Source organism: Mastigoproctus giganteus, chromosome 8 (genome assembly GCF_048544385.1).
Source record: "Mastigoproctus giganteus isolate SK-2022 chromosome 8, ASM4854438v1, whole genome shotgun sequence".
In the NCBI taxonomy this organism is placed as follows: domain Eukaryota; kingdom Metazoa; phylum Arthropoda; class Arachnida; order Uropygi; family Thelyphonidae; genus Mastigoproctus; species Mastigoproctus giganteus.
In genome coordinates this window covers 183,918,980-183,946,880 of record NC_143582.1, presented here as the reverse complement: position 1 = coordinate 183,946,880, position 27,901 = coordinate 183,918,980, and the positions used below count along the sequence as shown (strand labels likewise).

Sequence of the window (27,901 nt, the reverse complement as noted above, 5' to 3'; positions counted from 1 at the left end):
TTTGGTTCATTCAAAGAGGCTGCTAGAAGATTGAGAACACTGCAGCAGAGGACTTGCAAAACAACTTTCAATCACACATCTACTAACTTTAAAAATTGATAGTGAAGTCCACTTAAACCACCCTCTATTAAACACCATCTTTTGTTAAGTGATCCTCTATTTAGTAGTAGAATTTTTGCCAGTCCCTTGCTGCATACCTCTTTTCTCTATTAAGCACCAACCTATCTAACATAAACAGTAAGCAGTGTGTTTATCTTCCAAAAGCTAATCTCACTGTAAAATTCAAATGGTGTGGCTTGTGATAAAATAATTTCTTACATTAAGCAAGCATTTATGTCATCAGCAAATTTAATGCTGGCTGATTTAATGCAGAAGGTTACAATTTTCTCTTTTTTATCATCAAAAAATAAAGAACCATTACACAAAAATATAAATAACAATACTGTGTGCACTAAACAACAATATGCACTAAAAATAAACTATGGAAACTGTGAATTTCTTATACTGAAAACATGCAGCACTTCTGAGGCATTGTTAACATGTCTACCAATTTATTACAGTAACTGTCAATAAGGAAAATGTGCATTTTCTCTGTTATGGTTTTTGTTTTTATGTGTTTTGTAAAGGAGAAAAGTACTGTAACTACCTTGCTTGAAGATTATAAGAAGAATTTGCCCAAGAATAGAAAAAGAAAATAAGATAATGATGAAATTAATGAATAATTTTAAATTTGTTGTTGACACATAAAATTCAAGAAACATACCTATAACTGTGCCACTAATGTCAGAAAAGGCTTTAAAAAATTTGCTAAAGCCTTAAATAAAAATGAATTCAGATATTTCAAAGGATAGCTTCAGTTATTTTTAAAATGGCATAACATTGTTTTTGGTTGTGAATGTGGTAAAAGTGGACAAGTCAATTTTATGACTGTTGATGGAATGAAAACAAAACTGAAGAGTACCTATGTTTTGGTATCAGTCTAAAGGTATTTATAATTCACATGAAACAGGTCTGTGTTTTTAAGTATGTACTAATAAATCATTTAAGGCAAAGGGAGAGAAATCAAGTGGTATAAAAGAAAGTAAAGAAACATTATCAGTTATTGGAAAATATGGCAAACCAAGTATTTTAAAAATGAGTCAGAAAAATTTCCAACTAAGATATTTGAAAATTATATTAAACAATTTGATGATAAAATTGGGAGAGAAGGTAGGAATGTTTACTCTTTTGGATAATGCTGCAATATATCAAACTTTAAGTATCACATTAGAGTATGTAAAAATTATCTACCTAATTCTACAAGTGTAATTCATCCTTTGGATCAAGGACTACTACAAGCAATGAAATTATTGGGCCAAAGTTGTTAAAATCCATAAATTTATTGGACAATTTTTTGCATAATTTTCTGTTCATCTTGGTCAGGGGTTGAAACTGAAACTATTCAAAAATGTTTCCAAAAGTGTGGATTTTCATTTTTACACAAACTTAGTGATGCAAGTGTGCCAAATGACTGTGTTGAACTTTGCTAGGTACTGCTTGGCAGATCAATAGAGCAAGTTTTAAATTTATAAAAGGATCTACCAAAACATAAAATAAACAGGGTAACTACTGATCAGAACAAATCTGCTCTTTGAAATCTTGTGTCAGTGCAAGAAAAGTTCATTTACTAGTGACAATGAAGAAGAAATACAAGAGTTGCCTGAAAATAAACTTCATGGTATTTCCTCAGTGTAGTAAGAGACCTTAGAATGTATTAAAGAATCAAAATAATTTACTGCTGTTGAAGGTTATGGTGAAATATATTTTAAACTAGCAAATTTTGAGGAATCATTGTTAAATGATATATGAAAGAACCTTAGAAATGCTAAAATTACTAATATTTTTGCAAAATAATAATCCTGTCTTATGCACTGCATTTTTTCCTATGCAGTGGTGCTGCTTAATGCAGATTAGTATTTCATAATATTCCAGATCGGCATTTATTTGATGATATGGGTGTATTGCTTGCACTCACCTGAAGAATTCTTGTTTGTTGCCAATCAGCTGATGCTGATAAGATGTTTTGAGGGTAGCAACATTTCAAATGAGGGGGAAGATAAAGCTTGGGATACAAACCTAAATAACTTCAAGGGGTATGTCAGGGTAGTAAACTGTAGAAGATTACTTAGTCTTAACTGTGTTTACAGTAATGTTAGGAGTGTTGTCAATAAAATGGCTGAATTTGAACTCCTGGTTAGGACAATTAATGCTGATATAATAGGGCTAACAGAAATGTGGTGCCACCCACAAATTGGAGATAAGTTTCACTATGGTATGTATAACGTATTTAGGAAAGACAGGGCAGATAGAAGGGGTGGAGGGGTCATGCTTCTTATCAAAAGCAGCCTGAGTGCGAAAAGAGCTTTTGCTGAGTCTGAAGTTACGTCTGCTAGCAGAGAATCTGTGTGGTGCAAGTTAGTTGGAAGCAAAGGTATAATGACAGTGGGAGTAATCTATGGAAGATTGTGAAGAGTATGACAAGAGTATCTACATGCTGATGGAACGGACAAGCAAGCATGAATGTCTTTTTATGGGCAACTTTAATCTGCCCCAGATTGATTGGATTAAGTGGGAGGGAAACCCATTAGGGGAAAGTTTTTTTAAATAAACTGAATGACTAGCATATAGGATAATGCAATTACATCAGTTTAATTCGTAGCCATTTGCCAAAGCAATTAAGTTGACATTGTTTTAATTATATCATATCTCATATTGTGAATACCTTCACGAGTTGCCTCGAATAAGTAATGCTTCACCAGTGGAGAAGACTAATGTTACTTATTCTCATCACTATTGCAACAACCAGGGTATCTGCCCACCCACCGATGAGAAGCCATTAAGCTTCATAACAGTGCCATCTGGGTGGTGGTATCTGCCTAGAATAAGTAACATTAGTCTTCTCCACTGGTGAAGGGTTACTTATTTGAGGTAGCGCAATTACCATGGCAACTCACTGTGAAGGTATTCACAATGAGATATAATTAAAATGATGCCAACTTAACTACTTTGGTAGATGGCTACAAATTAAACTGATGCAATTGCACTATCCTATATGCTAATAAACACTATGATTATTATTTGTACCAGAATATCAGAGAAAATACTAGGGGTGAGAATATTCTTGACCACATCATTACTAATGTATCAGATGACATCACAGGACTTAAAGTACAGAACCACTGTCAGGAAGTGATCATGAAATCGTCAGTTGGAAGATGAAGAAAGATGTTGCAGTGGTTAAAGGTTGGGCATATGCTGAGGGAGGGCAAATACATTTGAATTATAGAATACTTTTAAAGCAAAAATCACAGGTTGTTGATTCTTGTTTTAAAAATTCCTACAAAAATCAATGGTATGTATGCATTCATAGAAGGCATACATACTTTACCAAGAAAATATTGCAGACAAATAGAGCAGAAAAAGATAGCATGGGATAGAAAAAGATAGTAAAGAGTGATGAAAAATACAGCAGAATACAACAGTATAATTTGATCTGTAACAGTACCACAAATAAGGTTAGGGAGGCCAAGGCTATATATGAGAAAGCATTGGCTAAGAGAACAAAGAATGGGTCAAGGAATTTTTCAAGTATGTGAATAAAACAAAGAAGAAAGCTAATCAGATCAGATCCTTGTGCACTGTGTGTGTGGGAAGTCTTAGATAACCCAGCTGATGTTGCAGATGAATTTAATAGGCAATTTGCATCAGTTTTTATGGAAGACCCTTCATGATGAGAAGAGGCTATGCGAGTGAGGCTGAGCCATACAAAATTAGTGAGTTTGTAATTACAGATGATTGTTTATTAGAAAAAATTCTGAGCATAAAGGCAAGTAAGGCTCTGAGAGTTAATGGCATATACCCAGTAGTTTTGAAGGAGATCACCAGGGAGTGTATTGAACCACTGTGGTTAATCATGAGAGCATCTTTGGACTCAGGGGGAAATTCTTTTGGATTGGAGAAGTGCCAATGTATCGCCAATGAACTTAGCAGGCTATTTTGACACAGTTACTCATGAGCTGGATGTAGGGAACAATTTAAACATAGTTTATTTGGATTTTAGCAAAGCATTTGACTTGATCCCTCATGAGATGTTACTATATAAGCTTGATCAGGTTTGCACTCTGATTTTTGAACAAATAAAAGTGTGCTTAAGCAAGGCATGATGGTAATATCTGGTTTCATCAGCATTTTAAACATCAACAAGTGAATACGTAGTGACAATTTTTGACCATTCTTCTGAAATTCAAGTTCTTGTAGTTGAAAAATCACTATTTTTTTTTTCCACAAGTGTGTTTGTATACAATATTTTCCCATTCCCAACAACGCTCTGTCTCACTCACTTGTTTTACATTGTATTTCCAGATTTTAGGATGGTTGTTGGATCCAGAAGATGAGTGTTATGGATGGCCAAAATGTTTTGACTCCAAAAATGGGTGAAAAAGTTTCTAAACTAATTGGATATATATTTGTAGAATGACTCTTCAAATGATGGAAGAATAATTATACATTAACAGAGAAAAATTTGTGCAATTCTGACAAAAGATTTGAGCATACAGGAGGTCTGTGATAGGTTTGTTCTGAACTTTTTGTCTGATGGATGAAAGTTGCTCAAACTTGAAGTATTCTAAAGGTTTATGTTATTCAAGCTTGTTTAATCAATAACATATCAAGTTTATGTATTGATTATTAAATAAATTTATTTAATTAATTTAATTTATTTAATTCCCTATCCCAAGCATCAAAAGGTGAGTACCGCTAAATTAAGCATTGCTATTAAATTTGAGTCAAATCAATTCGGTACCTTAAGAAATTTCTATAATTATTTGATAGTTATTCAAGCTGTTAATGTTTCTCCTTGATCAATTTAATGTCAAGTTACAATTTTTCAAATATAATCCGTAAACAAAGAAACAAAGCATGGAATGGCAATTAACATACTCTTCAAGACACAAAAAATTATATTTTAAAAAATCAAAAACCAAGGTGATGTTCACCACTTTATTTAATAGCAAGGGAATCATTCACAAGGAATTTATTCCACCAGGTAAGACTGAATACGGAGTGCTTTTCAAGAATTTTGATGTGTGGTTAAAAGAATAACGACTTAGTTTTTAGAAAATGGAAGCTGGTTCCTGTTGCATCCTAATACTAGGTTGCTGCAATGATTATTGAGGAGTTTTTGGCAAGCATGGGATTGTGGAGCTAAATTCCCATTCTCTTAATTGACACAGGTCGACCATCACTAATCTGCCCACCGGTAATTCAGTTCCACCACTAATTCGGACATAATTTCCCCGAACGTAATTTCAAATTTCCTGGGTCGGCGCACTGACCTGCCGCTACTGTTTTGGTGGCGTTGGTTGCAGCATCAACTGTTGGTGTGAAATCTGGCAAGCCATTCCCACTTGTTTTTCTGCATTTATTATTATAACCTGCTCACATTTAACCCCAGCCATGGTTCCAATGCATAAAGGAAGTGCCTCTCATGGTGTAAAATACAAACACTGTACATTGTCCATAACAGGTAAAGTTGAACTTCTGAAAAAACTCGACAGCAGTGTGTCTGTGAGAAGTTTAACTCTGCTTAATTGTAAATTCCAGAAATTCATCTCAGTTCCTCTTATTTTAGTAATTTTCTTTTAGCCATTCCTTTTTAGATTTTTTTTTTTACAACACACTTGTACAAACTTGCAGTAAAACACAACACAATATGATGGATAATACAGTGCGTTGACGAACTTGTTTTCACAAAATCTCTAACAACACTGACAAACTTATTGCAACGTTTTAGAGTTTATTTTATCGCAATTAGTTTTATTGCAGCACTTACCGCGCGTGCAATAAACTAATCACAAATGACCTTCATATGTATGCCACAATAGCATCACACGTATGTGACTGACACGGCTTCTTGAGATTTAACCTACTGGGCCATGTCAGCCACATATATGCGATATAAAAAAAAAAACACTTTTTTTTTTGATATTTTAAGCAAAAAAAAAATATGACATTACAATATTTATTTTAGAATTACTAATCAAATTATTTGCTAAATATTTTTGGCCCCTGGGGAATTTTTTTCTTAAACTAGCTTGGCAGTCAAGGTGTTAAAGGAAGGATGAGGTGGTTAGCTATTGGGTAAACTGTATGTACTAAAATAACCACCGGTGATCCGGCAAACTCACTAATCTGGCACCCCACAGGTCCCAGTGCTGCTGGATTAGTGAGAGTCGACCAGTATTTCTTAATGTGACAAACCGGGACTTAGAGGGGAACAGGCATTCTGTGTGTAATCAGACACTCAGTCTAAAACAGTGATGGATCCAATATCTTTCTTTTTCAGAAGATTTAGGATAAGTCTGGTTGGCCTGCCTCCCTAAAATCCACTCATGTGTACCTTCTCAATGGTAAGCCCTGTTATATCACTTAGGTGGCAACGAACGTGTAGGGTGGTTCTCTTTAAGACGCCTGGTCAGAATGAAGAGGAAAAGACCAAACCATCCAGCACATGATTGTTTGACGAAACAAATGGCCCTCAAGTCTCCAAAGGCTTTCACTCCCCCTCTTACGGCAGCAAGAGGATCAGAGTGGAAGCAGAGGGTGCTAAGAATCTCTGGGTACAACCAGGCTGCCATGCACTGAAACTGAACTTGGCCTGTTACAACGTAAGATCGCTCATCGGTGAAGACAGGATATTAGAGCCGGAAAAGGAATTAGAATATGTGAATTGGAATATCATCGGTTTGGCTGAAATAAGAAGAATTGAATCACTTATTAAGTTTATTATGTGGAAATCTGCTGTACACCAATGGAAACAGTGAAAGGAGTGAAGGTGGAGTTGGTTTTCTGGTCCGTAAAGATATAAAAAAAATGTTTTGGAATTCAAAATGTACATCACCAAGGGTGTCAAGACTACTACTCAGGATTTCTAAGAGGTATAAGCTAAAGGTCGAGCCAAGATGAAGAGGTTCGAGCCAACATCGAGCCAAGACGATGAAGAGGTTCAAGAAATGTACACCGAAATTGAGTCATCTAGACGAACAGAAATCTCACTCCACTATCATTATAGGGGACTTCAATGCTAAGGTTGGAAAGAGACAAAACAGCGCAGAAAGGGGAACCATAGGAAATTTTGGAATTGGTGAAAGACTTGTGGAATTTGCAGAATCTCAAGGAATGTCAGTAACGAACACTTTTTTCAAGAAAAGGGTGAATAGAAAGTGGACATGGAAGAGCCCAAATGGATTAACAACTAATGAAATCGACTTCATCCTCACTAACAGAAGATATATTATGAATGATGTTACTATCCTGAATAAGGTAAATGTTGGAAGTGATCACAGAATGGTAAGATGCACACTTGACATAGATGTAAGAAAAGAAAGGAAAAAACTGACTCAAGTAAATAATATAAAGGTCCTCGAGATAACAGAAGAGGAGAAAAAGCAGTATGTACTGGAATGTAAGAACAAGTTTGAGCTTCTGCAGACTGCTCAGGACCTAGATATCGACGAGGAATATTACAACTTTCTGAAAGTGATAAAGCCCGAGAAACCTATAGGGAAAAAGAAATCCAAAGAAGAAAAAATTAGTCAAGAAACACTTGTCATGATGAACCAAAGACAACAAATGAAAAGCAAGAAAAACACTGACAAGAAAAAAATTGAGTATATTGAGTTAAGCAAACCATTAGAAAGAGACTCAGAGAGGACATAAGAAAATTTAACACAAGAAAAGTAGAACAAGCATTAAGGGTAAACAAAGGATTTAAATCAGCAGCCATGAGCAGTAATACAGAAAGACAATAGCAATGGTGTACTTATAAATAGCAGAGAAGGCATAATTCAAATAGCAGAAGACTACTATAAAGAGTTATACAAGAAGAGAGGGAATGATGCCAGCAGTAGGGAAGATGGATCGCAAATTAGTAACACATACAACATACCTGATATCCTTCCTGATGAGGTAGAAGATTTGTTGAAGAAAATGAAGAATCAGAGAGCCCCGGGGGAAGTTGAAGTTACTGTAGAGTTGTTAAAATTGGGAGGAAGAGACATTACACAAAAACTGGCAAGGCTCTTCACAAAATGCATTAGAAAAGGTGTGATGCCTAAGGAGTGGAATAATGCAATCGTAGTTTTGCTGCATAAAAAAGGAGCTAATCAGAAATTGGAAATTATAGACCAACAACAAGTTGTTCACAAGGGTCATTACTAACAGATTAGAAAGAATACTTGATGAGAATCAACCGAAAGAGCAAGCTGGCTTTAGGACAGGATTCTCAACTATGGATCACCTTTACCTAATGTTACAGCTAATGGAGAAAGGAAATGAATATAAAACACCATTATGCCTGGCATTTGTGGATTATGAAAAGGCATTTGACTCCATACAGCATAAGGCAATGTTTCGGGCACTGTAAAGACAAGGCACGGATACCCCATATATTATGATTTTGAAGAAAATATATGAGAATGCTACCCCTTTATTAGACTAGACAAAGACAGTAGGAAATTTAAAATTGAGAAAGGAGTTTGAGAAGGAGACACAATATCTCCGAAGTTGTTTATTGCTGTCCTTGAGGAAGCTTTTAGAAGATTAGACTGGTCGCAGAAAGGAGTCAATGTGAATGGAGAGTACCTAAACCATTTACGATTTGACAGATTTAGATGACATTGTGGTCATAAGCCATGATCCCAAAGAATTACAGGAAAATCTTAATCAGTTATGCACAGTTAGTAAGGATTATGGACTAAAGATGAATATGGCTAAAACAAAAGTAATGATGAACAAGTATGCCACAGAAAGGGATATAATGATTGAAGGAGCAGTAATTGAAAAGGTGGAGCCATATACTTATCTGGGACCAGTTATTAGCTGTAATAATGATAAATGGCTGGAAGTCAAGAGAAGAATAAATTTTGGATAGATAGCATTCAGGAAATATAGTCACATACTGAAGTGCAATATCCCAGTTTGTCTGAAACGTAAAATAATGAACCAATGCATACTCCCCACCATGACTTATGGAAGTGAAACTTGGGCACTCACCAAAAAAATGGAAAAGAAGCTGAGAACTATACAGCGAAGAATGGAACAAATTATATTGGGAATCAGACTGTTAGATAAGAAGAGAAACACATGGATTAGGCAGAAAACTCAAGTAGACATTCTTATCAAAACTAAAGAACTAAAATGGTCTTGGGCAGGACACATAGCTCGAAGTCATGATGACAGATGGACTAAGAAAATAACAGAATGGTACGCAAGAGGAGCTAGAAGAAAACCTGGAAGATAACAACGGAGATGGACAGATGAAATTCATGAGTTTGTGGGTAGTAAATGGATGGCCATTGCACAAAACAGAAGGAACTGGAAAGTTGCTGGAGAGGCCTTCATCCTGCAGCGGATTGAAAATGGCTGATGATAATGATGAATGGGACAAAGGAATTGGTTAAAATGTGTTTAAAAAATGCTTCAATATTCCTGTGAGCAACCTCACAAGTGTTTAGCTATTCAAGGTGATTATTTTGAAAAATATTAAAAGCTTGTTTCATTCAAACATTTGATTTTGTTTAAACTGAATTAAACTTAATTCAATTTTTTTTGTTTAAACTTAATCATCACACTCTGTATTATAGTTGAATGGCACAGAGGAAGAACGGATCAATGTCAATAGAGAGCAGTTTTCCAAAAAAAGAAAAAAAAAAAAAAAAACAAGCTGTTGGTATTTGTTGCTTGAAAACTAATGCACAAAACATGTTTTTGCGTTCCTTATTTTATTCAGAGGATATTTATTTACTAATATGAATAATCAAAAATATTTATCCGAAGCAGTTTCCTTTTACATGCTGAATCTTCATTGAAAGAACAATTTCACCACCCAGTTCTTCATATTATTCCTGTTTATTGCAGAGGAAAATTTTCAAAAACATTGATTTTAGCAGAACTGTTTTTAAATGCTGTGTCCCCTTATATTTTGCTTATTTTAAATAAGATAAATGTGCAATCTTTTTAGCTCATTAACACTTTTAGGTACAACTGATTATTTTATTTATTTTTATTTTTTGGTGTAGACTGGAAGATATGTGAATACAGTAGGCCTTCGATTTAACAGACAAAAAATTTCTGTCCTAAAGGAAAAATTTAGAACCTATTTATATCTGATAGCATCACACATCAGACAGCATATCTGTCTGATATGCAATGCTATCATTGACAGATGTGCTGAAAATTCTTTCTAATGAAATAAAGGTTGTTTTACTGCTAGATAATGTACCTTCTCATCCTAATGCTGAGAGGTAAGTTAGCAGGGATGGGAGAATTAAATGTTTTTCTGCCTCCTAACACTACTTCACTTATACAGCCGACTGATTAGGGTGTAATCGTTGCAAGTAAGAGGTTGTATAAGAAGAAGTTTTTGGAAGAGATGGTGGTTGGTCTGGCATTTACATGCATGGATCACAACATCAGATCTGCTGTCTTCAACTTAACAGCTGCATGGAAAGATATGAAGATAACTAGCTTGGCCAATGCTTGGAAGAAGTTGTATGACATAGAACCTGAAATGGACTTTGAGGGAGTTGAGGCATCTAATTTTTAGGACACTCTTCTGAGAGCTGGCAACAAAAATGCAACTGAGAATGATGTGGAACGATGGTTCAAAAATGATGGTGATCCAGGCTATCAAATTTTTCCTGAGGTAGAGATTGCGGAAAATGTTCTTCACGGAGAAGAAGAGGACGATGATGATGACAAAGACTCAGTCGATGACGAAGAATCAGTTGCAACTCATCCTAAATTGTCTGTTATAAGACAACATATGGATGACATCATACAGTATATTGAATCATCATCAGACCTTTATGTGCTTCTTATTATGAACATTTTAGAGAATTTCGATCTACAGTAATAAAGAAGCAGCACCAAGGTGTAAGGCAACTGAAGCTTGATGATTTCTTCAAGACCACGTCATCAACTGGACCTGTTTCACCAGAACCCTCTACCAGCAGGGAATTAACATCTTTCCCTCAACATGACAGTTGTTTCTGGCTCTGAAAATTGTGATTCTTTCAATTAAGTTAATATTAATATTGAATATTATGTATCTTTTTTTTTTAAACTTTTTTTCTATGTTTTTTATTCAATGGAGTTTAAGAATTTTAAAGTATTTTTTCCCCCTCTAAAATGGATTTAAATGAAAAAACTAATGTTCACATTGAAAACAACTTTGTGTGAGCTTTAAGAAAAAGAAAAAAAAAATAAAATAAAAAATAAAAAAAAAGTGGTGAAAACACTCCATTAGTTACACTGTATAGTTTTTGACGTGATTAATTAAATTAAAGTTTGGTTCTTGTCATAAATTTATTTTTATATTTTTAACAGATGTTTTAGTGGCGTGTATAAATTACTGAATGTACATTATAGTAATATTTTATTCATACTTATACATTATAATAACATTTTAATATAGCCTGTACATTGTAAGTTTGCTATTAATGTTTTTAAAATACATTCGATTTAACGGACTTTCGGCAATAGCGGACACCCCTTCCCTGATTAGTCCATTAAATCGAGGGCCTACTGTAACAATTTCTTTATCCAAGATTCAGGGCTGATCTTTTTTTGCCTACAAACAGAAAAGATTTTAAAATAGTTTTGATTACTGGATGGATGTTATTTTAATCAGCTGACAAAAATTATATTCCATATTTAATAAATTGATACAAACAAAAATTTGGTCCTGGAACTTTCTGATCTTAACTTGTAAATTTGTATAATTATACAGCAACTATATTGCTATTATTAATGTTTTTCTTTTGAATAGAAAATTATTAATTTATAAATCAAAGATTAAATATAAGTTTTTTTTTATGATAGTGATTACGCATCAATTTATGTTTTCTTTTTAACTAGAGACGTTTCCCTAATTAATGATTTATACAACTTTTGATCAAACTGAATTAAAAAACGTGGTGTTGATTAACCCCTATATGTTCTCACACAAATATTAGATACCTCATGTTTTCCTAAACACATTACAGAAACTGGAACAAGGCATGGTGGACATGGACGACAAACCACCTTTGTGGTAGGAGTTGGAGGAGGTTCCCACGGACCAGCCCGCTTCTGTAAAGAGAAAGCAGAAGTTAAAATCAATGGATATAACAATACTGTTCAGAGTTGGAAGTAATTTATTATACACATATAAAATATCATTTATTGCCAAATAAAAGAGATAAAACACAATGTTGATACCAATGCTATTAGTGATTTTCATCTGTTGATACAGATGAAAATCACTAACAGCTTGTTGAGGCTGGTGAAAAAATATATCATACAAATACCCATCTCGAAATCAATACACTATAAGTAAAACCACAATACACAAGATTAACCTTAAACCTACACATCGCTGTCTATTTCAACATTTTCTTCTTCAATGAAGTTATAAAACCATACACCCTTCTCATTTCACCCATCCACTTGCTCCAAATGTTTGTCTAGTTCTGCCATGAATCTATTCAAGCTATCAACTTCTATAACAACAGATGAAAGTTTGTTCCAGCAATCAACCACCCGCTGGCTAAAGGCAAACTTCTGCACATCTATCCTGCAACTGTCTTTCCTCAATTTGAATTTATGCCCTCTCAGGCGATTATTCTGAGAAAGAGGAAGAATCCCATCAGCATTGAGCATGCTCAAACCATTCAAGGCTTTATACACCTCAGTCAGATCACCTTGCAGGTGTCTAGTCTCCAGACACTGTAATTTGCAAAACTTAAGCCTTTCTTCATAAGAACCACTTTGCCATCAAGCTCCTTGATGGCAAAATTCGAATCAAGTCAAAGCTGAAGAAAAACACAGCAAGTCAGATTTAGAATTCTATGCAGAATAGACTCTCCCTACAAACTGCTGCAAACATATAATTGTAGAATTATATCAAAAATGAACAGGACAAAAATCTATTAGTAAAAAAATATGATTACATAAAGGCAAAAATATAATCCTTTAAGAACTTTTAAAAAGGGAAAGCATATAGAAATAGGCCTGTAATTAGAAACACAGCAAAGATTTGTAACTTTGGGAATGAGAGTGACTCTACAGATTTTCCAAATATTAGGAATAATTTTACCAGGGAGTCAATAACAAAGAAAGAAGCAGCTTTCAAACAGAAGTTAGGAATAGAATCATATACAACCACTGAGAAATCTGGCAAATCTTTATAATATGAAATTCACCCTTTGAACAGGCAACTTGAAATAAGTAACTGGTCTATCTATTAAATATGGTTCCAACAATTCTAATGAATTTAAAAAAAGTATATCTTGAAAACACTGGATATGCTTAATCCAGTTTTCAGAGTCCAGGGAAACATAACTCACAGGATTAGCTAAGAAAATACACTTTCTGAACATCGCATGGTGCTGAACAAGCTCCTTGATCATCAACCATTTCACTTCAATAAATCTTGTACGTGTTTGTGATTTGCAACAATTAGTAAGGGAGTTTCTTATAGACCCTAAGCAGCTTCTGTTTCATCCTAAAGAGTGTTGACATTGTAGAACCACCAAGGTATTGAAAATGAATATATACTGCAAGTTTTCATCATTGTTTTTCCAGCAGTACCTAGCCAATGTGCCAGCCAATCAACTGCATCAGAAATTGGATGACTATTAAGACAGTTCCAAGGGTATGAATAAAATAAAATGACAGCTAAACACAATTATTACAGTATTTTGGAGAAAAAAAAAACTTTAACAACAATTATGACTAAAACTACTTAAAACAAAATTTTTAGACAGTGTAAGAATAGCACATGACAATGCACAGAGAATTAAGCGAGTCTTGCAGACAATGAAAAACAGAGGAAGATGTTCTGAGTCTTTGCAGTAGGAGTAATTATTTTCATTCATATCTAAATACGACAAAAATGCAAATACCACACGAAACTTGGCTATTATAAAAAAATTTTCATACCAAATCAAATTCATATAGAAATCTGTGGTTTTTGTCCACAACTTTGCTGGTTTAATTGTGACACTTAATTTGTAGTTTTTTTCCCTTGCATTTCTTGTGTACTTAGTGGAAGAGGGACAGTTTTCATGATCAGATCTTCACATAAAACCACTTTCATGTGGCCAGCTAATAAGGTGGAGATATATGAGCCAGTAAATAAGTTTTAAAATAATTCTGATCATATAATGTTCTGAATTTTATAAATATGCTATAGTAGGAGGGGGAGTGGGGGGAACAGGAAACAATAATTTAGTAAGATATTGTTTAATTTAAATTATGGGAAAAGTTTAAATAAATAAATAGTTTAACTTTGATTATGGTAAATAATTTAAATACCATATTTATAACCTGTGTTGAAAGCCGTTTAAAATTTTAAAAATAATTTTGCACAAAATTACTGGGCACTATCACTAGGGTTATACAACTAGTGAATGAACATTATCTTATGTTAACAATATAAAATATTAGACCCCCCTCTCCTCCAAACTCAGCAAATAAGAATTATAGGCAAAATATTTTGAGAATAACATTAAATAATCTTACTTGTGTGGGCATGATTTTAACTAACACAGCAGAATGACAAGAAGCTGGACAGAGATGTTCACAATTTGGTAATTCTTTGTTACAAATCTGATGACATGGTGGACAAGAACCAAAATGACAGTAATGTTTTTCTTGCTTAGGGTGATGACATGATGGAGGGATTCTGATAAGAAAATTTTATACATACATCAATAATAATTTGAAGAAAACAAAAACTGCAATAACAAAATTTTGTTTTTGTTGAAATTTATACTTATTATTGAGATAACATAACTGATGGGCAAATTCTGCTATTTGTTTAAAGAGGGATTATATTTATTATTATTATTAGCCATATGGTCAAGGAAGCCCGAGGCTTTTCCTGCACCAGCCAAAAAAAAAAAAAAAAATTCTGAGTTATCCTGAGAGAGAGAGAGAGAGAGAGAGAGAGAGAGAGAGAGAACAAGTCAGAAGTAAAAGGAAATCACCAAGAAAGAGAAGAATGATGATATCCAACTTAGGACCCTGGGTGTACTAAGCCCAGATGTGAGCCCCTGAGGTTATATGTGGTTTATTCATAGTTAATAAATTAAGGACACAATTATACCACATCCTACTGTCACGTAAATTTATTGAAAAATAACTCTTTAAGCCTGATAATGGCATTCAGATGAATTTTCAAATATCACCATTCCAGTAAAGTACTTGTATTATAGTAATTATATAATCTTTGAGCAACCATTTCAATAAGTTTATTGGCAAAATCATGTGCTATCATTATCCTTTCATTATAATTTATTTTATTAATTTTTTTTAACACCAATTCTAAAGTGGTTATGGACTTAAATTTCTGTAGATTTTCAGGAAATTTTCATGATTGAAGGTTGTTTCAAAGAAACAGAATGGGGCTGTTGTTGTTATTTGGTTTTTAGGAGCATTAGCAACTAAGGCCGTATTGCTCTGGAGATATGCGGTGGTCATTCCCTGACCTTTCCGCATCCTCTGTATTTGGTGGTCACGGGCTTGAACCCCAGTCTAATCAAGCAGCATGTGCTATGCACTGCTGCTCCTGCCCAACTGGCTACGGAGGTGCCTACAGAACGGAGCCTCATTCCATATATGTTAGGATATTTGATGCTGTGCTTGCATTTTCTGCACAACAAAAATTTCCTTGCATATTTTTGTCATGCAGAACTAGCAATCATAAATGTGGTTGTGCAGTTCTCATCACACCATAGCAATAGCATACTTTTAATAATCCCAGTCAGCCACATCCTAAGATTTATGTGTAGGCTGTACAGCACACATGGAGCACCAATCTTGCAACCAAAGCACAAAGAATAGACACATTTAATAATAATGTAGATTTTCTTCCTCAGTTTTTTTGTTGTAAACTGTTCACACACAGAAATTGGGGTGTTTCAGACATTGTCTCTGCTTCTGCTTAAACATTTTTATGGATAAACACAAAAACCTGCACATGTAAAAATTATGATGTGAGGAATTGTTTTCAAAATCAACACATAAATAGCTGATATATAGTGGAGGTAAAAATAAATAGTTCATATATATTAGTGGAGGTAAACATCGTGTTGTCCAGTGTAATTTTATGACAAAACACTGCATTGCATTTTCAAAATTTTAACTAATTTAATAAATTTAACAACATTAAAGAACCATATGTTTAGCCAACTACACCTTCTTGTGTTGTGGTAAAACATTTTTAGTAAAACTCAACAATATAATGACAGCATACGGATATTATGCTTTCACCCTAAAAAGGCCTTTCTACTTAAAATTATAAGCTCATAACACATAGTAGTTTGTTTTATCATCAAATTATGATGTATCAGGGATGTGGTGTCACACATATAAGGAATGCAGAACTGGAATTTGGGGAGTACAATGTCTACAGAAAGGATAGACTGGATAGGAAGGGAGGAGGGGTTATGCTATTAGTTAAGAAATACATAAAATCCAAGGAAGTGAAGCCAGTGGACATCGCTGGACAGTGCAGTGTCGAGTCAGTTTGGTGTGACATAAGCATTGGGAGATCAAAATAAAGAGTAGGAGTGTGCTATAGGCCTAATGACTCTGATGAGTATAATAAGAAACTGTACAGAGAAATAGAGTGGGCCAGTAAATCAGGGAGTCTTATATAATGGGAGATTTTAATTTCCCAGATATTGACTGGAATTTGGGGGCTGGTCATCACACACTAGCAAGGCTTTTGTGGATTTATTGGATGATTGTTTTCTACATCAGCATGTTCAGGAGGCAACTAGAGGGAGGAATACTCTTGATTTGTTTATCAGCAGTGGGATTTACACAAAGAGGTAACTACCATTAGGGGTAAAGGGAAGGGTTATTGCTTTCGTAAAGGCGATTACGATGGACTGAGACAGTATTTAAATTCTATACAGTGGGACCAACTGATGATGTTACCAACAGCAAATGCAAAATGGGAAGCGTTCAAAAACTTATCTTGGAAGCTACTAGGCTTTACATACCAACCAAGAAATATTGTTCAAGGTTTAGGCCTAAATGGATGTCAGATGAACTGATGAGGCATATGGCAGAGAAGAAACATGCATGGGATACATACAAATTAACACATGACACAGAAGCCTATGATAGATACAAGTTGATCTGTAACCAAGTTACAAAGGAGGTTAGGCAGGCGAAGGCAGATTACGAGAAATCTTTGGCAAGGGATGCAAAGAAAAACAGCAAAGAGTTCTTTACTTATGTAAACTCTAGAAGGAAGGAGATGAATCAGATTGGACCACTTGATATTGATGGGTCAACTGTTGATGATCCTGCTCAGGTAGCTAACAAACTAAATGAATATTTTGCATCGACATTCACACATGAGGAGTTATTTAGCGAGGGGAAAGCCAGAGGTGTATTCAACTATAGCAGTAAGCTAGAGAATCTTATAATAGCTGAGAGTAAAGTGGAGGAGAAATTGTTGAAGATAAACACAAGAAAGGCACCCGGGGTGGATGGAATCTATCCAGTTATATTAAAGGAGGCAGCAGAGGAAGTAAGCAAACCCTTAGCCATAATTATGAGAGCTTCCTTGGACTCAGGGGAGGTACCCACAGACTGGAGATGTGCAAATGTGACCCCAATTCACAAAGGAGGATCAAAGGCTGACACAAGTAATTATAGACCTGTGAGTTTAACTTCTGTTCCAGGAAAATTAATGGAGGCACTAGTTAAAGAAGCACTGCAGGATCATTTAGACAAGACTTCAGTTATAGCTCGGACACAGCATGGTTTTGTTAAGGGGAAGTCTTGCCTGATCAATCTGATTGGATACTATGATGCAGTCACAAAGGAACTGGATGCAGGGAATAACTTTGATATTATATACTTGGATCTTAGAAAGGCTTTTGATACTGTTGCAGATGGAAGACTGCTGCACAAATTGGAGCAGTGTGACATTGGAGGCAAATTGCTGCTGTGGATAAAGGGGTGGCTGAGGGGGAGAAGATAGAGAGTGGTAATCAATGGACACTGCTCGTCGTGGACTAATGTTATTAGTGGAGTCCCTCAGGGCTCAGTGTTGGGTCCATTATTGTTTTCTGTATTCATAAATGATATTGATGATGGTATATCAAGCTTAATGTCAAAGTTTGCAGATGATACAAAGGTAGGCAGGGTTGTCAAGGACACTACTGACACTATGCTGCTGCAACAGGATCTGGAAAGGTTAAGCAGATGGGCTGAGAGGTGGCAAATGAAGTTTAACACTGACAAATGTAAAGTACTACACATGGAAAACAGCAACCCCAGAGCAACGTATCAACTCTGTGGTACTACACTGACAGTAGTAGAGAATGAAAGGGACCTGGGGGTGGTTGTGCAGGCAGATATGAAGTTCTCTGAGCAGTGCAGATGGGCTGCAAGAGTAGCTCATGGTGTATTGTCAACGATATATAGGAATTTTTCTAGCAGGGATAAGGAGGTGATTATTCCCTTGTATAAGGCAATGGTCAGGCCACACCTAGAGTACTGTATACAGGTCTGGAGGCCTCATTTCAAGAAGGATGTAGAGCTGCTGGAACGAGTACAGAGAAGGGCAACAAGATTAGTGAATGGAACAAAGGGGTGCTCTTACGAAGAAAGGCTTAAGTTTTGCAAATTACAGTGTCTGGAGACTAGGCACCAGCGAGGTGATCTGATAGAGGTGTATAAAGTCTTGAATGGTTTGAGCATGCTCAATGCTGATGGGATTCTGACTCTTGCTCAGAATAATCACCTGAGAGGGCATAAATTCAAATTGAGGAAAGACAGATGTAGGATAGATGTGCGGAAATTTGCCTTTAGCCAGTGGGTGGTTGGTTGGTGGAACAGACTTCCATCCCTTGTCGTGGAAGTTGATAGCCTAAATAAGTTTAAGGCTCAGCTGGACAGGTATTTTGAACGAACAGAGGGGTGAAGTGGAAGTGGTTTCTTTTTTTTTTTTTTTTTTTTGGCTGATGCTGCATAAGCTTGCTTTCTTGCATCAAATGCCTCTACTAATGCTAAATAATATTATAAAATTATTATTTTTTTAAATGAAAACATCAAACTAGAACTTAGCATTCAATACCACACATGGGTTGAAGACTGAGAAGATAAAATAAGATACCTCTTGATATTAGACTTGAATTTCTGTAGATTGTAATTTTTAAGAAATGTGTGAAGAGAGGTTTTTCCATAAACAGAAGTTGAAGGAATAAATGAGGGTGAAGAAATGATGGTTCTATGAGTTTGAAGTTACAGTAAAAGGATGCTGACTGGTTGCAGTCAGTCAGACTATGAGATAGACAATGGAGAGACTAAGATATTAGCAATTAAAGCTGGACAGTAAAAGGATGCTGATTGGTTCCAGCATATGTTTGGACCGGTTTGGAAAAGAGAACAATGCACAATAAAAGTATATATAGCATTAGCATTAGCATTAATAGAGGCATTTGATGCAAGAAAGCAAGCTTATGCAGCATCAGCCAAAATAAAAAAAAAAAAAAAAAAAAAAAAACGCCACTTCAATTCACCCCTCTGTTCGTTTGAAATACCTGTCCAGCTGAGCCTTAAACTTATTTAGGCTATCAACTTCCACGACAAGGGATGGAAGTCTGTTCCACCAACCAACCACCCGCTGGCTAAAGGCAAATTTCCGCACGTCTATCCTACATCTGTCTTTCCTCAATTTGAATTTATGCCCTCTCAGGTGATTATTCTGAGCAAGAGGAAGAATCCCATCAGCATTGAGCATGCTCAAACCATTCAAGGCTTTATACACCTCTATCAGATCACCTCGCTAGTGCCTAGTCACACACTGTAATTGGCAAAACTTAAGCCTTTCTTTGTAAGAGCACCCCTTTGTTCCATTCACTAATCTTGTTGCCCTTCTCTGTACTCATTCCAGCAGCTCTATATCCTTCTTGAAATGAGGCCTCCAGACCTGTATACATACTCTAGGTGTGGCCTGATCATTGCCTTATACAAGGGAATAATCACCTCCTTATCCCTGCTAGAAAAATTCCTATATATCATTCACAATACCCCATGAGATACTCTTGCAGCCCATCTGCACTGCTCAGAGAACTTCATATCTGCCTGCACAACCACCACCAGGTCCCTTTCATTCTCTACCACTATCAGTGTAGTACCACAGAGTTGATATGTTGCTCTGGGGTTGCTGTTTCCCCATATACAGTGAAACTTCCCTTTAACGGACAGCCACGGGGAACGAAAATGTGTCCGTTAGAGAGAAGTGTCCGCTAACAAAAGAAGTCTGAGGGAGAAAAAAAAAAAAGAAAGAAAGAAAGAAAGAAAAATCGTTAAACGTTTAATGTAAAATTAAATTAAAATATATACAGATTTTGAACAATATTTTTGTAAATAATATATATACAATTGTGCTATGCATATTATGACTTTATCTTAAGAAAAATACATACAGTAATCACTTATTTTCTTCTGCACCTTCTTCCGGCTGATAATTTTGTTTTCAACATTTGTTTGGAGTGAAGAAACCATCGAAAGTCCTTCAGTATCTTCTTCAGCGCCGAAAAACATTTTTAAACGATTGATTTGTATGAGCGCTTCTTCTATTTTCATCGGTTCGTCGTTAATATGTTCTTCGACAGAATGACCTCCTTCCATTTCTTCATCCTCATGAGGAACTTCTTGAAAAATATCGATGATAATGTCGTTGATATTTAGAGCACCATCTTCTGTAGCGAGGTTCGAGTCTATATCTTTGTAGCCAGGGTCACTTGTAGCGGACGTATCGTACATTATCAATAGATGTTGAAGTTCTTGTTCTTCTTGGTGCTCCACATTGCTGTTCACAACTTCAATTTTTGCGTTTGAGAAGCCAGACTTTACAAAACAGTCCACGACAGTTTGTTTTCTAATTGCGTTTACTGAAGAGGAAATCCATTGAATCGCACCTAGGATGCTGATTTTCTTTGCAAGGTCACTCGCACATGTTACATCGTTCATGTTTGCAATGAGATGTCTTAAAACACGTTTTCTGTAGTGAAGTTTAAAATTTTTTATTATCCCTTGATCCAAGGGATAGTTTGGTGGCAGAAAAAGGATTTGAATGTTAAACAATTCAATGTGCGGGTGAGATGCAGCATTATCCATGAAAAGAATAATTTTTCTGTTTTGACGAATCATGTTTTGGTTAAAGTGACTTATCCATTCACTCATGATATCTCGTGTCATCCATGCTTTTTTATTAGACTTCCAGTCAACATTCAAAAGATTCAACTTTATGCCCTTGAAACAACGAGGATTTTGTTGTTTTCCTATAACAAGAGGTTGTTCAAAGTCTCCCAGCATATTTGTACACAATAGTACAGTCAAGCATTCCTTAGAAATTTTTCTGCCCTGGCACTTTTTGTTTATTAGACTCATTGTGTTTTCAGGAAGAGCTTTAAAAAACAACCGTTTCGTCACAGTTGTAAATATCCTTAGCTTCAAAATCACGACATAAATCTTCCAATTTGACGGTTCACTCTGTTACAACCCCAGTATCAACAGATCCACCTTCACCACTTACGGTTTTCCAAGAAATTTTATGCCGAGTTTTGAACTTGTCTAGCCATCCCACAGAAGCTTTGAACTCATTTACTCCCACAGATTTTGCAACCTCCAAAGCCTTTTCCCTAATAACAGGCCCATTAATGGGAATTTTTTTTAGCACGTTCGTGACAAAACCACTTATACATAACATTGTCAATTTCAAGTCCACCAGTTTTCGGGAATGATTTTTGAACCTGATCATTTCCGTGTTGCCGAAATTATTTGAGCAGTTCATTTTTTTTCCTTTAGGATGTCGCTTACCTGCGTCTTCCCGATTTTGAATTTTCCAGCGAGATTGTGAACACTATTTTTTTGCCGATCATACACATTAATGAGTTCGACTTTATCTTTTAAAGTTAAATGTTTTCGAGAAGACATTGTGCACTTCACACGACACTGAACAAAACTGAAAAGACGAAAGGCCGACCATATTTCCCCCCTCCCCTGCACACACCGAATTCATCAGAAGTTTTACACGTGCCTTAAAATTCTTGAAAAAAGGTTTAGAACCGCGACGAGGCGTGTGGCAAAAACAATGTTTATCACACAGACTGGAGATGCTTTGTAAGAGATCTGTTATTAATTAACCTAACTGCCCTCTTGAATGGAGTCTAGAAGCTTGAGAGAGGTTAGGGGGGATACTGCCCCAGATGTGTGAATATTATTCCACAGTATCGTAGATTTGAGATTTGTACAGAGAAAGTAGCTGTTTAAAAGAAAAGTAATGCTAAGAGTGAAAGAGAAAACAGTTTTTTGGATGCATTAGAAGTAATATTTGTGATGTGTTTATGCCAAGAGAGATTAGAAGCCAGGGTAAACTAGAGAACTGATTGTCATCGAAGATAAGCATAGGAGCAGAATACATTTTGTGAGATATAAGACCGGTCCGAGTTTTAGAAGGATTGAAATTAACTAAGTCTTGTTTGCCCCACTGAAGAATTAGCTGGAGATCAGCATTTAAGGAATTGGTACTGGATATTCGAGAAAATGAAGTTGTTTGTGTAGGGCAAATTTTCTCAAACTGGAGGGTGGAATGCAGTGTGCTATCATCAGCAAAACTATAGATATGATTTCCAATCAATGGAAGAAGGTCTTTAATATACAAGAGGATAAGAGTGGGAAAAAGAACTGAAGTTAGTGGAGAAGTTAGAAGACAGAAAGTCACCATACCATCACCCCTAGTAAGTGGTTAGAGAAAAAACTGGATACCCAATTACAAAAAACAGTTGGAAACCTAGAAGGATTTAAGCTTATTTAGACCTTTCTGCCAAGCACGATCAGATGCCTTTGAAATATTAAGAGCAACTACTCTAGTTTCAACAAACTTTTCCACTGAATTTAGATGGTAACATAAGTGAGTATAACACTAGTGGATCAAAATTGACAGAATCAATACTGGCAACCATTGATCGGATGGAAGGTTTCTAGATAGTTTAGGAATTGGCAGTTAATAGATTTCTCAATTAATTTATAACGAGTAGAAGTAAGTGCGATGGGATGATAATTGGATGGAAAGGATTTGTCACCCTTTTTTAAGGAACTGGCTGGATATGAATAAATTTCCAAGCAGAAGGATAAACACCAGTGGAATAAGAAAGTGTATAAAAGGTGATGCAAAATAGGAGTAAGCTTAGGAAAAGAATTGGAGAAATACCATAAGGACCGGCAGCTGTCTTGGCATCAAGATTGTTCAAAATTCTTCTGGCATCCTTTTGACAGAAGACCACAGGAGGCATTGAATGAAGTGTACTAGGAATGGTAGGTGGTGGTTTATCAAGATCATCAATACAAAAGTTAGAAGAAAAGTAGATGCTAGCAGATCAGCTTTATCATTAGCTAAGATGGCAACAGAACCATCAGGTTTTAAGAGAGGTGGGAAGAAGTTGCAACCAATGGTTTGCCAAAAGACCAAAATGCTCGACTACCATTTCAACAAGAAACAAGTTTTCTACTCTTATCCTGTTCAAAATCTAGTTTGGACTGATTAATAACTACTTTACAATTATTGCGAATCTGCCTTAAATTTATTTAAGCTGCCAACTTTCACGACAGATGGAAGTTTGTTCCAGCAATCAACCACCTGCTGGCTAAAGGCAAATTTCCACACATCTATTCTGCAACTGTCTTTCCTCAATTTGAATTTATGCCTTCTCAGGTGCATAATCTGAGCAAGAATCCCATCAGCATTGAGCTTCCTCATACCATTCAAGACCTTATACACCTCAATCAAATCACCTTGCAGGCGCTTAGTCTCCAGATGCTACAATTTGCAGAACTAGTCTTTCTTGGTAAGAGCAACCCTTTGTTCCACTCACCAATCTCATTGCCCTTCTCTGTACTTGTTCCAGTAGCTGTACATCTTTCCTAAAATGAAGCCTCCAGATCTGACCAATGCCTTATACAAGGGTATGATCACCTTCTTATCCTGCTAGCAAAATTCCTGTACAGCAGGCCCTCGTTATAACGCGGTTAGCTTTATGCTGATTTGTTATTCTTATATTATAACCCGTATCTGACTATAACGCTGTCACAAATCACTATAACGCTCTTTTACAGATTGAATTTTTGGCATATTTAATGAAATTGTTTCATTTGATAGAGTCGATCGATAGCTTGAAAATGAATAGCAAAAAACAGCATTAAAACGTTTCCCATGCTCAGTGAAATTTTTCGCACGCTAATTTAATTGCAGTACAGTGACTTGTTACGTAGTTTCGAGATCAACATTTTAAAAAATGATCAAGTATATTGCTTGTAAAATTTGCATTACATGCATTTATCCGAAGTCTAAACATCACTCAGTACAGTATTAGACATCATGCGTAACGGACAGTTTACTCGAACATTGTATCATAGTTAATGCAACACAGTTACATTTTCGAAGAGTTAATAATAGAGGATAAGAATAAAAAAGCAACAACGTATGGACGCAGTACGAAGACTACAAATGTAAGAAAAAGACTGAATTTTAAAATTAAATTAGTCGTTTTGAAGTGAATCGATTCTGGTCAAGGACAAGAGGATGTGTGCCATAATTTAGGACTGGCAAGTTTAACTGTAAGAACAATTATAAAAAATAAAGAATTAATTTTAGCAGCGGGAAAGACAGCAGTTCCACTGCAAGCAACTAGAGCTGGGCCAGCTATTAGGATTGAAATGGTGACTTTAACTAATTTTATTGAAGATATATTCAATGCAGAATTCAGTTAAGTTAAATATTATTAAAAAAAAAAAAACAGAGAGAGAGAGAGAGAATTAGCCTATATGATGATCTGAAGAAAACACCTAAAAAAAAAAAAAAAATGCGGAACCATTTAAAACTACTAGTAAGGGCTGGTTGAATAGATTTAAAATCCAGAGAGAAGCAGCTAGTGCAGATCAAGTAGCCGAAACTTTCAAAAAAAGAACTTGTTAAAATTATTGAAGAGGGGTATTAGGTGTTATACTTCTCAACAAGTTTTTAACATAGATGAAGCAGGACTTTTTTGGAAACTAATGCCTAAAAGAAGTTTCATATTGAAAGAAGAAAAAAAAAACACACGAAGGATTGGTTGACTTTATTGTTGGGTGGTAACGCTGCAGGGGATTTAAAATTAAAACCCCTTTTAGTTTACCAGGAAGAGGGCCAAAGTACAACCTAAAATCGACACATTTTTCATGATTAAATTCATCAGTTAAATTCATGATTTTAATTGGAATTTTAAGTTTAATTTTAATACGTATGTAATGCAGACTATTTTATATGTACAAATATTTGAATATTAAATATTTTGACCGACATTTGTGCACTACCGTTTATTATTGATTAGGAAATATCCTATGGCACTGACCACAACTCTCAAATACATATGTTACCTTACGGGAATGCGGCGCTCGCTCAGCACTGATTCAATTAGCGCTCTGTTTTTCTGGAACGAATTATCAGCGTTATCAGCGAATTATAAGCGGAGGTCACCTGTATATCATTGACATGACCTACTCTTGCAGCACTGTTCAAAAAACTTCATATCTGACCGCACAATTACCCTCCCCCCCAGGTCTTTTTCATTCTCCACTACCCTGAGTGGGAATGACCACCGCATATCCCGGAGCAATATGGCCTTAGTTGCTAATGCTCCTAAAAACCAAATAACAAACAAACAAACAAACAAACAAACAAACTACCCTGAGTGCAATACTTTACATTCATCAATGTTAAACTTCAGTTGCCATTTTTTCAGCTCATCTGCCTAACTTTTTCTAGATCCTGTTGAAGCAGCAGAATCTAAGTCTTTTTCATTCTCCACTACCCTGAGTGCAGTACCGTACAGTTGGTACATTACTCTGGGGGTTACTGCTGCCCATATGCAGTAGTTTAACATTCGTCAATGTTAAACTTCAGTTGCCATTTTTTCAGCCCATCTGCCTAACTTTTTCTAGATCCTGTTGAAGCAGCATGCAATCATTGCTACAATTAACCACCCTGTCAAGCTCTGTATCATCTGCAAACATTAAGCCTGCTATGTCTTCATCAATATCATTGATAAATACAGAAAACAATGAGCCGAACCCTGGGGGACTCCACTAATAACATTAGTCCACGAAGAGCAGTGTTCATTGATTACCACTCTGTCTTCTCCCACTCACCCATCCCTTTATCCATAGCAGCAACTTTCCCTTAATGTCATATTGATCCAATTTGTACAGTAGTCTTCCATGTGCAACAGTATCAAAAGCTTTCCTAAGATTCAAGTATATGATATCAAAATAATTTTTCGCACCCAATTCCTTTGTGACCACATAGCAGTATCCAATCAAATTGAATACTATGAATCAACTTTTTTTTTCAACGTTGACATGTACTTGTTAAGTAAGTTTGCAGATCTTCTACTTTTAATATCATTAGTGCCAACGTGTACAACAATAACACCCTTTGTGCCCTTAAAAGATGATATCTGCTCTACAACATCAATAACTAACAGCTGTGAGACCAGCGCATTCTGACTTGAAGATTGCTGCTGCGTTACCTGCTGCACAAGAGTGGGCGCTGGCATTGAGTTACCTAAATTACCTAAATTCACTACCTAAATTTAAAAAAGAATCTGACGAATGCTACTAAGTCTATTTAATCTATTCATAAAACAGAATTTAATATGTTAATTAACCAAAAACTTGTCCGTTTGCAGGAGCTCAAAAGGTTTACATCTTCACACTTATTGTCAAATTTCCACTTATTCTGCTATCACATCTATTAAAAAAATTCAAGGAAGGCTAGTGCTATTTCTGTTCTTTTTCTCTTATCCTCTCCTTTTTCTATATTCAGTATTCAGCCAACCTTCTGTTTTTCCCAGTCAATTCCCATACCTTACCTTTATTAACTTTCATCTTTATTAAAGAGTACTGCCATCTGGCACTATGTGTTATGGCTGCCTTTGCCCTCAGCTGTACATAATATATATATATTTTTAATTATTTTTTACTTTTAATTACTTTTTATTTTCAATCTCTGCAAATATACAGTAACTACCTTGGATAAAATGGTCTACTTCAGCCTTTTGGTGAGCTTGTTTTAAATGCTACTCCAGTTTTCCTTTCATGTGCACCCAAGCCTAATCTTGCTGCTGCTTGGCTAGTATTCAACATTTTTAAAGACAATATTCCAAAAAATACTACTGGAGCACTTTCTACCATTTTGTTTTCCTGTAATGAACATTCATATTTAATAATAGTGAATCAACTTGTTCAAGTGACATTAAATGATTGTTCATAAACTGCACCTGTACAAAGACTTTTTTACAACTGTCATAAAATTTAACTAGCTCCTTTGTGCTCTGCATTATATCAAGATTTTACTGTTTTCAAACTTGAAATGCAGCAATAAGATAACAAGAATAATATTTCATAACTCTAATCACTTTAAATCTGTCTGCTTACTGAAGATAATGTACTTAAGTAATTTTTTTTGTTCTGCTGGTTTACAGAGAGTTAAGCCAATAAGTCTTAATTTTATTACCAAATGTAGGTGACTTGTTATTTCAATGATATTAATATTTTATTATTTAGTACTAATAATCTTACTCTTTTCATTTCATCTTATTGTTATTTTAAACTTTAATATTTTAACTCTGTTAGCACCTATAGCCATTCATTGGCTGGGTATATGACTTCTATTATTCTATTTATTTATTTTTCCAAATCTGTCATTACTTTTTTTTTTTTTTTTTTTTTGCCTTTTCTCAGCATACCTAGTTTT

The 27,901-nt window shown here is 35.4% G+C and overlaps 1 protein-coding gene across 2 annotated transcripts in view; it reads right to left on the bottom strand.

Moving 5' to 3' along the window:
- LOC150082059 (NF-X1-type zinc finger protein NFXL1) overlaps positions 1-27,901 on the bottom strand; it is a 252,064-nt gene that overhangs the window by 37,129 nt on the left and 187,034 nt on the right. For both annotated transcript variants that reach the window (XM_090379082.1, XM_090379083.1), the window contains exons 14-15: positions 14,602-14,764; positions 12,058-12,168 (exon numbers count right to left, since the gene is read on the bottom strand). In XM_090379082.1, the coding sequence (XP_090235208.1) occupies positions 12,058-12,168; positions 14,602-14,764 (274 nt within the window). The remainder of the gene's footprint in view (positions 1-12,057; positions 12,169-14,601; positions 14,765-27,901) is intronic.